The sequence below is a fragment of the Miscanthus floridulus genome, unplaced genomic scaffold (assembly GCF_019320115.1).
Source record: "Miscanthus floridulus cultivar M001 unplaced genomic scaffold, ASM1932011v1 os_1036_1_2, whole genome shotgun sequence".
Classification (NCBI taxonomy): Eukaryota; Viridiplantae; Streptophyta; class Magnoliopsida; order Poales; family Poaceae; genus Miscanthus; species Miscanthus floridulus.
In genome coordinates this window covers 26,333-42,287 of record NW_027097483.1, presented here as the reverse complement: position 1 = coordinate 42,287, position 15,955 = coordinate 26,333, and the positions used below count along the sequence as shown (strand labels likewise).

The 15,955-nt window shown below is 44.2% G+C and overlaps 1 protein-coding gene across 4 annotated transcripts; it reads left to right on the top strand.

The window, feature by feature from the left end:
• Window positions 1–1,235: 1,235 nt before the first annotated feature.
• On the top strand, window positions 1,236–11,052 carry LOC136533649 (zinc finger protein GAI-ASSOCIATED FACTOR 1-like). 4 transcript variants are annotated; one of them, XM_066526194.1, is made up of 5 exons: window positions 1,236–1,451; window positions 1,670–1,741; window positions 1,960–2,296; window positions 3,464–3,866; window positions 9,541–11,052. In XM_066526194.1, exons 3-5 carry the CDS (start codon window positions 2,083–2,085, stop codon window positions 10,670–10,672), a joined length of 1,749 nt encoding a protein of 582 aa, XP_066382291.1. In that variant the 5' UTR covers window positions 1,236–1,451; window positions 1,670–1,741; window positions 1,960–2,082; the 3' UTR covers window positions 10,673–11,052. The 4 variants fall into 4 exon arrangements, with proteins under 4 accessions (XP_066382291.1, XP_066382292.1, XP_066382293.1 ...); XM_066526197.1 differs by having other exon boundaries at window positions 1,237–1,451; window positions 3,467–3,866; XM_066526195.1 differs by lacking the exon at window positions 1,670–1,741.
• The last annotated feature ends 4,903 nt before the right edge of the window (window positions 11,053–15,955 follow it).

The window sequence follows — 15,955 nt, the reverse complement described above, 5'->3', positions numbered from 1 at the left end:
CTTCACCACCATGGCTCAAGTTCCTCACACTAGTATATTCATGTGGAATAATCACATGTGTATCTTACATCAAACACATATTAGTCCACCTAGGTTGTTACTCAATTACCAAAACTAAACTTTGGGCTTTCAATCTCCTCTTTCTTGGTAATTGATGATGACAACTCTACAAATAGATATGTTGAATTCTCCAACATATATAACACCTTACAAGTTATATATCTTAGGTTTCTGTAATTGTTTGTAATGCGATATAGCAATAGGATTTTATGTCATAAATATTTATGCAATCCCTTTGTATATATTATAGAGAAAAAACTCCTGCCACACAGAAGTTTTTTTTTTATATATAATGTGTGGCTCTGCAGTTTTGTTTGACATAAACTTAAAAAAAGTCACATAATAATTAATTGCACGTATCAACACGATGCAACAATCTAAAGCAGGACTTCTTTAAGGAAAAAAAGAGAGCTTGCGCCCACGTACCTGCATTTCCCTCTCAAAACTGAAAATCCAGCCGGCTCGTGTGCGTACTATGTCATGTGTACATGTGCGCAGCGCACACGAGCGAGCGGACGTGTGCATGAGGTGTGGTGAGCGTAGGGTAACAAGCTCCCAGGGTCGGTGGACCCAAGTCATCAGCCGCTTCACGACACCGCTTGCCTCTGCGTGAGCCTTGCCTTTGCCCCCATCTCACATCATGGCATCATCTGTACAGTATTATCCTGTCTCTATTCTCACGTCCCTGTCTTGCTCTGAGTTGTATGTACGTATATTAAGCTTTACAGTTTTTTAAATTCCACACAGTTTTTTTTGAAGAGAAATCGATATGATGTGTGTAGTCTTTATCTCAACTTTTCCCCAAGGGCTAGGCAGTGTTCGGCTGGCTGTCTTTGGCTGGCTGGTTGACTTCTTTTTCTAGCTGAAGTAGTGTTTTTCTCTTGCAATATTTCAGTATAAACAATATTTTTTAATATAAACAGTAAAAATTTAGTCTAGCCAAACACTGCCTAGGCATACTGAAATACTAAAATGTTGTGAGAGAAAAACACTGTTCGACTGGAAAAAGAAGCCAACCAGCCAGCCGAAGACAGCCAGCCGAACACTGCCCTAGCCCTTGGAAAAAGTTGAGATAAAGACTACACACATCATATCGATTTCTCTTAAAAGAAAACAAATACACAAAACAAAATGGTTGATATATACTAGCACAGCAGCATATAGTAGTGTGGAAAGAAGGACGACGGGGAGGAGCGAGAGAGGAGAGAGAAAAGTATGACAAGGATGCGAAAAAAAAATCAGACAACAACCTTCTTAGCCTCCTCCATATCCTCCTCTCCACTTCTTCTTCTTCTCCTTTGCCATGAGTTCTATGCTAGGCCAGCAAGAACCATAGCAAGAGCAAGCAACAGGTAGTGGCAGCACTCGAGAAAGAGGGGGAGGAGAGGAAGGTATAGACAAGAAGCAAAGCCATGCATCTCCCTTTTTTTCGATCGATCACTTTGGTTCTTTTACATACCTACGTGTGGATTTTGGTGTTTGCGAGCTTTTTGCTCGGTCGCCTTTTCTCCCTTGTTTTCCAGTGCAACCTTGCGTCTTGGATTTCCTGCGCTCTTTGTTGTTTTGTTGATCTTGGACGAGCCCTAATCCTTTGTTGTTTCTCCCCCAGCTCCTTGTCGATTCCTTGGTTGTTTGTTGTTTCAGATCAATTTGCAGCCACACGCTCACACATATGAGATAGGTATGCGCTTCTTCTTCCTTCAATTCGATCTCCTTTTGCGCTTTCCTTTTGGTTCTTTGCTCCTGCTTTCGGAAAAAGAGCTAGCTTTCTGACATCTTCTTGCGCTTGCTCGCTCGCTTGGTGTCCAGTAGTGTGACAGTGTCTTTCATTCTTGCTTGGATAACTTGGGCTTGTTCTTGCCTTGCCTGAATTGGAGACTGCTGCTTGTTTTGGTGAAGGTAGAGGATATAGAGAAGATCGACAGCGCGCCCTGCTAGTCCAGTCCAGAAACAAGGGCTACCAAAAGGGTAAAGATTCCCTTGTTCTTGACCGGTTTCTCAGGGACAAATCTGGAGGCGGCGATGGCAACCAATTCATCAGCGGCGGCTGTGGCAGCTATGTTTGGAATTAGGGATGCCGACCACCAAGACCAGATGAAGCGGCTGCTTGCGCAGCAGCACCAGCATCAGCTGCCTCCTGCGCCACTGCTCAACGCCGCCGCTTCGTCGGCGGCGGGGTCCGGCCAGGCGACAGGGGCATCACCGCCGCCAGTGAAGAAGAAGAGAAACCTACCAGGTAATTAATCCGAGCTTGCAAGTACCCTTTCCAATTCCAATCGTGCATCTTCTCCGAATGGATCTTAATTATGCATGGGGCCGGGATTTGGTGCGATTTTCATCATATATATCTAGGGAGAGCTTCTTCGTTTTTTCTGTGGAAATCTTATCTAGGTTTCTTGGTTCTGGAATTTTTGGTTCCTCGTTTGTTCTCCGCTGGATTCGAAACTACATGAAATGGTCCTATATTTTTCGCCAGATCTTCATCTTTGTGTGTTCCCGTCATCCCGTGTCTTCCACTTTTGTCCACATCTTGATCGATTCGATTCAAAGGACTGGTCGTCACATGCATGTTTACTGGCTAGTACTTCATTTAAAGCGTGTAGCCTCACCTGAATGAATTCTCTTCAATTCAGGACAAAAGTAGTGAGCTAGCGCACAACCAAATCCACCAATTTCACTTGCTCTATCTATTCCCCAGCTAAATTCATTTGAAGGTATAATAATTCTGAATCATGAGCGTATATTTATCAGTTAAACGTAGATTTTTTTAAAATCTTTGCAAGATTCGATACTCATATGAGCTAGCTAGCTGTTTCTTCCCTCCGTTCTTCCTTTGCTATCATATCACTCTCTTATCAATATAATACAAACAGATAGAGTCCATGACTCAGGATCTACGTCAATTACTTTGTTCATTCGCTATATCTCTTGCTGCAAATGCCCTTTTGCTCCTTTGCTGCTCAAAGACTCGTGACAATATTCTGCCCCTCGTTGCCTTGTTTTGTCCATACCTCACCAAACCAACAAAAAGGAAGGGAAAATATACTCTCCAGCTGTGTATGTTGTATATTAACCCACAACAGGGCCAACACTACTACTCCAGTACGGTACTACTGCTAGCTGGGTGGCGCCAACTACCCATTGGCGGCCGGCTAACGATGCATGCATGCCATGCCTAACTTACTTACCACACTGCAATATTACTCTCTCGCTCTTAGCTAGCTCGCCGGCAAGCAAATTCGTTCATTCCACAGCTAGCTATCTCTCTGCTTGTGATATATAATGCATCGATCGATCATGCATATACTCTATGTATCTGATGCTAATTTCTCTGTTGGATTTAACACAAGAATCATCATATTGATACTGATACGTGCATGAATAATATATGACGACGACGCAGCAGACCCTGACGCGGAGGTGATCGCGCTGTCGCCCAAGACGCTGCTGGCGACGAACCGGTTCGTGTGCGAGGTGTGCAACAAGGGGTTCCAGCGGGAGCAGAACCTGCAGCTGCACCGGCGCGGCCACAACCTGCCGTGGAAGCTGAAGCAGAAGGACCCGGCGCAGGCGCAGCGGCGGCGCGTGTACCTGTGCCCGGAGCCGACGTGCGCGCACCACGACCCCGCCCGCGCCCTCGGCGACCTGACGGGGATCAAGAAGCACTTCTGCCGCAAGCACTGCGAGAAGAAGTGGAAGTGCGACAAGTGCTCCAAGCGCTACGCCGTGCAGTCGGACTGGAAGGCGCACTCCAAGGTCTGCGGCACACGCGAGTACCGCTGCGACTGCGGCACACTCTTCTCGCGGTACGTATACGCATTTCTATATACCTGTCCGACTGCATGCGTGCCTTCCTTTTCCTTCTGTATATATATCTCTGTACGTGCGTACTACGTGCCTGTCGTCACCATCGATCTAATAGGTAGCTAGGCCTGAATGGAGTACGTAGTACGCGTAGGCGTAGCTACATGTTGCGTCGTCGGTGTGGCGTGACTACGTGTACTTGATCTCTTGCTTCCATACCTGCATGCGTATATATGTACATGCATGCATCAAGTCAAGCCTGTCTTTCTGAGTGCAAGAAGAAAAGCATGGCATGCATGGTTCGGCGCGCCATGGACGTATCTCCTACACATCAGCATTGGTTTCTGCATTGCATGCATGACATCTCCCGTGCTAGCTAGTTGTAGCTAGCGCAGGGCGGCGCATATGGCCCTGTTCGTTTCTCTGGATCTTTGAGCTTGTTTTTTTAATCAAAATCGTATTTTTTTCTCACAACATATCAACCAAAACAGTGTTTCAATTTGTTTTTTCAGCGAAACGAACGGAGCATCGTTCCGTGACATAAAAAGTACAAGGATACTGGTGCATGCCACGCACGCAACTTGGCTTTGGTGAACGCGCAAAGAATGTTTAGTGCCGCGCAATTCAGGGTTACGGATTTTTTTTGTCTCGGTGCGCACCAACCAACCTTTTTCTTTTGTGTTGTGCCCGTGGAAGAGAGAGAAAGGAGCTGAGAGGGCAGGCAGAGCCAGGCATGGCAACTGCATGCACGTGAAATGGCCACTGTCTTGTTCTCGATCCTACTACTAGCTAGCTCTACTAGATGCGAATGTCTCAAAGCTTTCTTGCTGGCCCATCGTCGTCAATCCCTTGCGAGTTTTTGTGGCTCAAAAAGCCAAGAAGTCGGTCACTACTACAATCTCCACATATATACTGTATAGTAAGTAAGAGATGCATGCATGCAATCTCCTGGCCATGTAAACTAGCTCGCTATAGCTAGCCTGGCGTGTTTGCACATGAGCTGGCCGGCTAGCTAGCTAGATGCCGTGCAGGGCGCCAGCAGGGCCATCCGATGGCCGTGTCAGAGAGCCAGGCCAGGTTCACAGTTTAGTCACAGCTTTTCCTCGGGTGTGTATACGTTACTGACCGATCCATGCGTGTCCAGGCCCTCATCGGTCATCACATCTCTTCATCAGAGTTCACATGCACTGAAACTCTCAGGAGCAGGCAGAGATCGATCCACGCACACTCACGCGCACACATTGCCGATTTGATGGAATCGCCCGGGCTGCAGCTGGAGCGAGAGAGGTGGTCACCACTATCTTTCACTAGTTTGGAATGAATCTATCTAACCGGAAACAAGCATAAATGGAATGCATTAACAGAGGCTGCAATCTATTGATTGGGGCAATAATAAGGGCGCGTTTAGATGCAAAAAATTTTAGGTTTTGGCTACTGTAGCACTTTCGTTTGTATTTGGAAATTAGTGTCTAATTATGGACTAATTAGGTTCGAAAGTTTCGTCTCGTGATTTCTCACCCAACTGTGCAATTAGTTTTTTTTTTGTCTACATTTAGTACTCCATGCATGTGCCGCAAGATTCGATGTGATGGGTACTGTGCAAAAATTTTTGGAAACTAAACATGCCCTAATATCCTGTCTTGCATCAATAATTTTGGGGAACGGGGCTCTAGCTAGCCGATAGGAATATACTCCATCCATTCCAAACCGTAAGATGTTTATACTTTTTTAGAAATATAGTTTTTACTATACACTTAAATATATATTATGTTTAGATATATAATAAAATCAATATATCTAGAAAAAATAAAATGTCTTATAATTTAGAACATAGAGAGTATGTACATAGGCTTTGTTTTCGTGTGGATGTTTTTTTTCCTTAGGAAACACATCTATGCACATTGTATGTGGGTACATACGACGGAATCCTCGTCGTTCATAGTATAATAGTAGGTTGTAGGTGGACTGAATGATGAGGTGAAAGAAAGATAAAAGGAGAGAGAAGGGAAACAGGTTGTAAGTTTGTAGTCAGCTTAGAACCAAGAAACTTCATCAGAGACGAAAGTAGACCATGTATTAATAATAAAGAGTCATGGGCAGATCCATGTATACTGTATAGGGTGCGGGTGCACCCACAAAAATATCGAAAAACTGTGACAATGATCAAATTTTCATCATACTCGCACCCATATCGTAAAATTCTATGCACCCACAATGCAAGCGCACACCCCTCTCACTTGCTCTAGCTCCACCCCTGTAAAAAGCTAACTACTATATAGATGGCTGAAAGATAGGCTGCAGAGATCTAAACAGCTAGCAACATGCGGTATTTATTAACCTTGCTCTTATGCTTACTTAGTTCTAATAATGGACGGAGGCACATTGGGTCCATGTATCCATAACTACAAGCTAGCAGGAAAAAGAAAACTATTGTGACCTTTTTATTTCTTCTTCTTGGAGCTCTTCTCAGCTTCTTGGGAAGTGAGTTTCGCTGGGAAGCTTTCTCATGTCTTTTGGTGTCTCTGCTCGCCCATTTAGGGTTTAGGCGGTCGCTAATGTCAACGTGTACAATTTTCCCCTCTGCCTTTTCCGCTTGGAAGGTTGCCGCTACTAGTATAGCATGCCAACCTACCTGCTACGTCTCTAACCCTTTTCCGCTTTCTCCAGCTTGATTGACATGAGTTTATGGGATTTCGGGCTGGCATCGTGTGTCCGTGTGAGAGAAATGCAACAAACATGATTAGATTATATCAGATCGTACACAATCGGCCTCTTTTGTAACAGCATTTAATTAATGGCAAAGACTTGGAAATACTAGTAAACGCACTGCCGAGAGCAATAAGGTCTGGTTTAGTTCCCAAAAATTTTTACCCCAAACTATTACATCGAATTTTGCGGCACATGCATGAAGTATTGAATATAGACGAAAAAAAACTAATTGCACAGTTTGGTTGGAAATCGCGAGACGAATGTTTTAAGACTAATTAGTCCATGATTAGCCATACGTGCTACAGTAACTAACATGCACTAATGATGGATTAATTATGCTTAATAAATTCGTCTAGCAGTTTCCAGGCGAGCTATGTAATTAGTTTTTTTATTAGTATCCGAAAACCCCTTCCGACATCCCCGAAACATCCGATATGACATCCAAAAATTTTCATTTCGCGAACTAAACACAGACTAAATCCCTGTAGGCCAGGGCCTCGGCCACTCCTGTTCACTCAAAAAAATTTGTGAAATGGAAGCTACGGAAGCCAGCATACATCACTAGACAAGGGCTAGCGAATATATGTTGTACCATCTGAAAATGATGTTGTTCATCTCACATATTCTCTCAGACCCTCAATTCCCAAATATATAAGGAACACTAGGATTTTTAGAATGGTTTAAGGGAGATGAAAGAACTCTTCATGTATCCCCTTAAATCACATTGTGTAATATTTATCACGAGATTCATTAGCCGATTAGGTCGTTCCTAGTGCTAGGTTTAATTGAAGGTTTTCAAGAGTGAGGTGTGGGCGTGATCAAATGAAACAATACCTATAGTATACAGTTTCATTTAACAGTTCCTTAGGCCTACGTATTTAAACATTGCATGGTGTTATAAAATAGAACACTCTCAATGAAGTTTCACTTAGTTTCCAATACTGAGACGTGTAATTAGGTGTTTGTTCCTTCTTCTATTTCTGTTGGTAATATGGAAATTGGGATTACCCCAAGTCAAAAACAAAGTATTGGAAACACTACATGGGTTTCATCTAGATGAAACACATCTCCTCTCTTTTCTCGTATTGGCCATGTTCGGCTTGCTGAATCTTGACTGAAATTGGCTGAAAAACACTGTTCTGGCTGAAATGTTGTGAGAAAATAACATTATTCCGGCTGAAAAAAGAAGCCGAACAAGCCGGATATGGGGTAAGCCGAATATGGCCAATTGGAATGTGGCATCTCATTAAATAGGAATGAAACTCTAACTGGGCAATCCCAACTCAGAAACTACTCCAAGTCATGTAGACACTACAGGAAGCATATTCTCAATGGATGATTTCTTCAAAAAAAAATAGTTTTTTTTGTTCAATCATGTGTCTTCTCTTTCCTATTATCTACCCATCACATCGCTTCACATCTTTGTTCCTGTGTAGACATAATTTCCTATTTTGTCCTCTTTCTTCCTTAATTTCAATGTCCCATCACTATTTTACTTAGTTGGCACCCTAATTGATGACCATGGAAACCATCATAGTTTTCTGGGTTGACTATAGAAATAAGGGTGGATAGTATTTAATGACTAGTGTTGCAGAATACCTTATACTCCCTCTGTAGAAAAACATACAAATCTAGCTTCTGAATTTTGTACTCGAATGTAATTCTAGCTAAGGTGTGGCCCATTCTAGCCAAAAAAATAAAATAACCTTGCATGCATACAAGATGAAGATCCGATTGCATGCATTTAAGGCCATGATCTGGTGGAGTTAGCTTTCTTTGGGAACTAGCTCATGCTGTCATGCAACATTAATTATATCGCCGCTTATGGCACGTACTCTCTCTCTCTCCCAAACTAAACCAATTTCTAAAGTTGTTCTAAGTCAAACTATTTGAAATTTGACCATTTTTTAATAAAAGTGCACCAATATTTATAGCACCAAATTAATATCACTAGATACATTAATGTACTTATTTGATGCTATAGATGTTATTATTCTTTTCTGTAAAGTTGGTAAAAGATAAGATAGTTTAATTTAGGGTGATTCCAAACATTGATTTTATTTTGAGACTGAAGGAGTACATCATTTTGCCTAGCATTAATATATTTGAGAATTCCTAGAATTGTATTTTTTTTATAAGGACATGGGAATATCTGATGGTAAATTTTGAGTGTCTAAATCCCTCAAATTTTGGGCCCTAAAATAAATCCTCATATATATTTGCAGATGAATAGCGTATATATAGTTCAATTTTTTTTCTCGACTGTACCATGAGGTACGTATTTTATTAAGAGAAAGAAGAGTTGTTAAAGTACAAAGCTAACGGAAATCCAAGGATTACCGCTCCCAACAAAAATCATGCGATGCCTAGGGCACATGCTGCATTGAATTCATATACTAAATCTTAAGAACAACAAAACCCAATCGTATTTGCAAGACAAGAACAAGAGCAATACCATGTGTAATGGTGACATTTTATTTTTATGAAAGAAACATGCATGGTGTTATTTTATGTTTATGATTTGAAAATTAGTCATTCACTCTTGAAATTTTTGCATGGGTGTGCCCATTTCAAATATTTTTTAAACACTCAAAATTTTTTATAGTTGGCTTGACAATTGCAATCATTGACACTATAGTAAGGGCCATATTTCACCATATAAATATGTTCCCCTAAACACTAATTAACCATCTCGGTAACTTGCCAATATATACTTAGCTTATGTGGCACTGTACAAGAACTTACTGTAGATCTGGATTTATTCTCGTCATCATGCAATGCTTTTCACTGTAACGCTGTCGTTCTGTTTGTCGTGTAACCGTTTCACGTGCAAACTTCCATTTGGTTTCTGCACGTCACGAGCACTCAATCCGTACACACATATATTGCCGCGTGATCCAACTGTTACTGACTTGTCAATCACATGCATGCATATGCACACGTGATTGCATGCATCCATCCATGCAGGAGGGATAGCTTCATCACCCACAGGGCTTTCTGTGACGCCCTCGCGCAGAGCGCCCGGCTGCCGCCTCCAGGCCTCACCGCCAGCCACCTCTACGGCGCCACCAGCGCGGCTAACATGGGGCTCAGCCTCTCGCAGGTCGGTTCCCACCTCGCATCCACCCTCGGTGCGGAGGCTCACGGCCACCAACAGGACCTGCTCCGGCTCGGCGGCGCCAACGCCGCGAGCCGCCTTGACCATCTTCTGGGGCCGTCCAACGCCTCCGCGTTCCGCCCCCTGCCGCCTCCACCATCGTCGGCGTTCCTCATGGGCGCGCCGCAGGAGTTTGGCGAAGGCGACGGCACTGGGTCCCACGGGTTCTTGCAGGGCAAGCCGTTCCACGGTCTCATGCACCTACCGGATCTCCAAGGCAACGGCGCCGGGGGTCCCTCGGCGTCGTCGGCTCCGGGTCTCTTCAACCTTGGCTACATCGCAAACAGTGCAAATAGCTCAGGTACTTCCAGTCATGGCCATGCAAGCCAGGGACACCTGACAAGTGATCAGTTCAGCGAAGGAGGTGGTGCTGGCGGCGGCGGCTCCGAGTCATCGGCTGCGATGCTTTTCAGCGGCGGCGGGAACTTTGCCGGTGGTGACCACCAAGTTGCTCCTGGCGGGATGTACGACAATGATCCGGCCGTGATGCTGCCACAGATGTCCGCGACGGCGCTTCTGCAGAAGGCGTCCCAGATGGGTTCCAGCGCGAGCGCGCACGGCGGCTGCGTGTCCGTGTTTGGGGGCCTCGTGGGCTCGTCGGCGCCCTCCGCTACGCACTCCCGGGCACCCATGCTCGACCAGAGCCAGATGCACCTGCAGAGCTTGATGAACTCGCTGGCTGCCGGCGGCATGTTTGGCGGCGCCAACAGCGGCAGCATGATTGACCCGAGGATGTATGACATCGATCAAGATGTGAAGTTTCACCAAGGCCGTGGTGGCGCTGAGATGACGCGCGACTTCCTTGGCGTCGGTGGCGGTGGTGTCATGAGGGGGATGACAGTGCCGAGAGGGGGGCACCAAGACGGTGCCGGTGACATGAGCTCCTTGGAGGCCGAGATGAAGTCGGCCTCGTCACCCTTCACTGGAGGCAGGATGCAATAAGAGAACCTTGTGCTCGCATAGTGAGCGAGTCCTGAGCAGCCTGCCCTGCATGCATGCATATCCATGGGTGTACTAAATCCGTTACAGCAGGTTGTTATTATAGTGTACACTGCACAATGCATGGGAGTAGTATAAGGTTGCTGCATTCCATGCAATGATGCAATAAAGGGTAATGACAGGTTTGAACGTGCTGAGCAAGGAGCTTCTTTGCTACTAATCCAAGAGGTTAGATCAAGTAGAATCATGTGATCGATCATCTAATTAATTGCTGCATGCTTGGTGGTGTAGTTCCTGTCGAACATTTGTTTTTGTTGAACTATATGTAACTGGGTTAATTATACCGGAGGATATAGTATTTAGCAGTAATGCTCACTACGCCAGATTTGGACATCACTGCCGGCCTCATCACTGCCGGATTTGTGAGAACCGGCAGTGATGTACGTTCACTGCCGGTTATGAGCTCAAAAATGAGAAAATGATTGGGGTTGGGTTAAAACCGGCAGTGAAGCACCACATCACTACCGGTTTGTGGCTTGAACCGGTAGTATTTTGGCGGCCACTCATCACTGCCGGTTGAAGCCACAAATCGGCAGTGATTGGGCTCTATCACTGTCGGTTCTAGCCAAGAACCGACGGTGATAAGCCTACAGCACAAAAAGGATGCAGCCGTCCTCTTCTTCCTCCTCTCTTCCATCCCGAGAACAGAGGCGCGCGTTTGGGCCCTTCCCTCCATTGTTGCGGCTGCTCTTCACCATGAAGCTAGCGCTTGAATTTTGAAGAATGGCTTGATCTTTTTGCTTTAAGGTTAGTAACAAACATCCACTCATTTGATTTAGTTGCTTAATTAGCTTCGTTTTGATGGCTACATTGCTTGATTCTCATTCTAGTTCTTTCTCCATTCTAGAGAGCACTTTTCTAATTGGACATTTGTGCAAGGCTCAAAAATATGGTGAATCTATCATCCAAATGGTTGGTGTCTATGAACACATTTAAATCCGTGGCTAATTATTCCATGGTGGTCAAGATCATCATTGTTAGTATGTGATGCTATAATTAGTTCTTAGAAGTAGAGTAGAATAGTTGTTCTTCAATATTGTGCAATAATTGTTTTTTTACTATGATTTCAATTTACAGGGCCGGGGCTACCAATTTCAATTTTCCAATAATTAGTGTACAATAATGTTTTCCAAAAATGGTACTTTCGAGCTACAATTGTTGTTCATGAAGCTCGATTTCTTATTAATTCTTTGTAATTACTGTCTCAGTATTTTTTTTGTGCAGAGATGGATCGAGAGTGGATGCATCTGTCCCGAATGGACAAGCGGTACATGCATGGCGTCAACCAGTTTATCACCAATGCCAAAGCCCATGCTGGGAATGGGAACCCTGTCTTTTGCCCATACAAAGATTGCAAGAATCAAAGGAACTTTCGTCAAATTGAGTCTATACGATCGCACTTGATTACCAGGGGATTCATGCCAAACTATACGATATGGACTATGCATGGCGAGGTTGGTGTGAATGTTCTGCAGGAAAACGATGATGATGTGGACATGCCTGACGTAGCCAACCACGATGGTGACGAGGAACCCGGTGTCAACACGGAACCTATGCCCACAGTTAATAATGTGTTTGGGAATACGCTAGCTGACAACACCGAGGATAACGATGGCATTTCTCAGCTGCTACGCAATGTAGAGACCGGATGTCTTAGTGAAAGATAGTTGAGAAAGCTAGAGAAAATGAGATAAGATGGCAAAACACCATTGTATAGGGATTGTTCCAATGAGTAAATTGAAAGTCGACATCATGCTGTTAGAGTTCAAATCGACAAACGGATTGAGCGATAAAGGCTTCGATCAGTTGTTAGGTATAATAAGGAAAATGCTCATAGAAAAAAATGAGTTGCCAAAAAAGACATACTTGGCCAAGCAAATGATTTGCCCCATCGGCCTCGAGGTTGATAAAATCCACACGTGTTCCAATGATTGCATATTGTACCGTGGAGAAAAATACAAAGATTTGGACAAGTGCCCCAAGTGTGGAGCTCCACTGGTACAAGGAAGGGTCCGTCAGATGAGGGTACCAAGACCAGAGGAGGTCTCGTAAAGGTCGTTTGGTATTTCCCTATAGCTCCCCGGGTGCATAGGCTGTTTGCATGTGCAAAGTCAGCCAAGCTGTTGTGCTGGCATGGCGAAGAGCATAAGAAAGATACAATGATGAGGCATCCCGCCGATGGGCAGGACTAGAGGTCTGTCAATACTATGTTCTATAAGGACATCGGTGGAGAGATAAGGTACCTTTGGTTTGCTTTGAGCACAGATGGGATGAATCCTTTCGACCAGGTTAGAAGCAATCATAACACCTGGCCAGTGATGCTCTGTATATACAACCTTCCACCTTGGGTCTGTATGAAGCGGTCGCACATCTAGATGCCACTACTGATCCAAGGGCCAAGACAACCTGGGAATGACATCGATGTGTTTCTGGAACTAGTGATCGATGAACTAGTGGAGATGTTTGAAAAGGGATGTGCCGGATGTTTGGGACGAGTACAAAAAGGAACATGTCATGACCAAGGGAGTACTTATCGCTACAATCACCGACCTGCCAGGTCGAGGTTCGTTGTCCGGAGAGAAGACAAAAGGCTATACTAGATGTGTCGAGTGCTTGGATGACACCGATGCGGTAAATCTGCCAAATAACTCAAAGATAGTTTATATGGGACACCGTAGGTTCCTACCTAAGGATCACCCTTACCGTAGGAACAGAAAAGATTTCAACGGTACTATTGAGAAACGCTGAGCTCCAAAATATCGAGACGGGCCTGCGATACTTCGAGAACTCAACAAACTAGAGGTTGTCCTTGGGAAGGGGGACAATGCAGTAGCAGCACCTGATGGGAGCGTTTGGAAGAAAAAAATTAGTTTTCTGGAAACTACCTTACTGGCTATTTCTGAGTGTACGCCACTGTCTTGATCCCATGCACATCACTAAAAACATATGCGCTAACACTCTTAACACCTTGATGGACACCTAGGGGACATCAAAGGATTCACTAGCCACACGTCTGGACATGCAACACTTGGGAATCAGGAAGGAGCTGCATCCTATGGAGCTAGAGAATGGCCAGTTCGAACTTCCGGTTGCATCATGGACATTGAAGAAGGAAGAAAAGCGTGTGCTTATTTCTTTCTTCAATGAACTCAAAGTCCCGACGGGCCACTGTGCGAACCCGAAGAGGCTAGTGAACATGAGAGAACTCAAGTTCAACTATGGCCCTATGAAGGCCCATGACTGTCATGTCATTATGACTCAGCTGCTCCTTATTACCCTGCGTGGTATCCTCCCCCCAAAGGTTCGTGCCCCAATCATAAAGCTTTGCTCGTTCTTCATGCGATCTCAAAAAAGGTCATTGATGTGTCCACACTAGAGCAGCTGCAGCGGGACATAGCCGAAACTCTCGTTAGGCTTGAGATGCATTTCCCGCCGACTTACTTTGATATCTCATTGCATCTGCTCATTCATCTTGTTGACTAAATTAGAGCCCTTGGCCTAGTGTACCTACATCAGATGTTCCCTTTCAAAAGATTGATGAAAGTTTTCAGGAGGTATGTTAGGAACAGATTTAGACCAGAAGAGGGCATGGTTGAAGGATGGTCAACGAAGGAGGCCATTGAGTTCTACACATATTATCTAGACATCAAAAGGGTCGGAGTTCCATAATCTCGTCACGAGGGAAGACTACGTGGCAAAGGAACGATCGGGGAGAAATCTGTTACAGTAGACGACCCTATTTATTTCAGACAGGCACAGTTCAGCTGTTCTCCAGCAAGCCAAGGGTGTGATGCCATACATTGACGAGCACAGGCAATCACTGCAAACTCTGTATCCGAGCAGGTCATAGGCTTGGCTGGATAAAAAAACATAAGGAGGAATTTGTTAGCTGGTTGCGACGTCGCTTGCTTGGAATAAAGTTGGGTAATCAACTGGATGCCTTAGCCAAGGGGCCTTCGAGTACATATCTTAAGTACCAAGGGTATAAGATCAATGGATTCACATTTTACATAAAAAGCAAGATGGAAAGAGCACATACCAAAATTGTGGTGTTCGTTTTGATGCTCACAATGAAAACAACAACGTGCAGGCGACTATACTATGGTTTCATAGAGGAGATATGGGAGCTAGCCTACGGTCCGTTGAAGGCAACTCTTTTTCACTGCCAATGGGTCCAGCTCGAGAAAATCAACACCGACAGCGAAGGATTCACTACCGTTGATCTCACTAAGGCCGCATACAGAGACGACCCCTTCGTCCTTGCAAGAGATGTTATGCAAGTCTTCTATGCAAGGGACAACAAGACAAAAGGAAGGCTAAAAGTAGTCCTAGAAGAGAAAAGGACGATTGTCGGTGTCGATGGAGTGACGAACGAAGAAGACTACAGGGGCTATCAGGAAATGCATCCATTCAGGGCGAACATACCCCTACCTATCCTTCAAGAGGGTGACGAACCTACTTATGTACGAATTGATCACAATGAGGCCCTCATTGTTGATGCATCTAAAGATAGTTAGATTATTGTTAACTATATAATCATTATGCAGACGTTGTATCAGTAATTCGCACTGAATATTTAATTTATATTTTGTGCGTATCTCTACAATTTAATTATTGACTATGTAATCAAATATTAAGATGATGTTTACAAATACTATTATTTGATAATTATAGACCATTAATTAATTATCATAGAATTAAATAATCAAGACACAAATTTTTGTGTTATTTTAGAATATAAACTAACTGCAATATTTCTATTAATAAATAAATAAAGAAAAGCACACTAACCGAATTCCCTATCCTAGCTCAACGGTTAAGGCCGCGCACTCTGTACTCTGAGACCCGCGCTCGAATCTCAGGCGGGCCAAACTTTTTTGATTTTGCATTTATTATTTAGTAGTGCATTACGATAGGATAAAAGAAAAAAAAATAAAATCATTCTAACCGAACTCCCTATCCTAACTCAGCGGTTAAGGTCGCGCACTATCGACCCCGCGACCCACGCTCGAATCTCAGGCGGGCCAAACTTTTTTTATATTTTTTTACTAAAAGATGGCGGCAGGGCCCTTCACTGCCGGTTTTGGTTTTAAAACCGGCAGTGATATCTTCTATCACAGTCAGTTGCTCAAACCGACACAGAAGGTCCAATTCACTATCGGTTTTTAAACTAAAACCAACAGTGATGTATAGATGCTCCTCACATGCCAACAGTGCTCCCATGAC

Coding starts and splice junctions, on each gene's coding strand:
- LOC136533649 (XM_066526195.1), top strand. CDS start 2,083: ATGGCAACCAATTCATCAGCGGCGGCTGTGGCAGCTATGTTTGGAATT. Junction 2,297..3,463: donor GAAGAAGAGAAACCTACCAG/GTAATTAATCCG, acceptor ACGACGACGCAG/CAGACCCTGACGCGGAGGTG. Junction 3,867..9,540: donor TGCGGCACACTCTTCTCGCG/GTACGTATACGC, acceptor CCATCCATGCAG/GAGGGATAGCTTCATCACCC.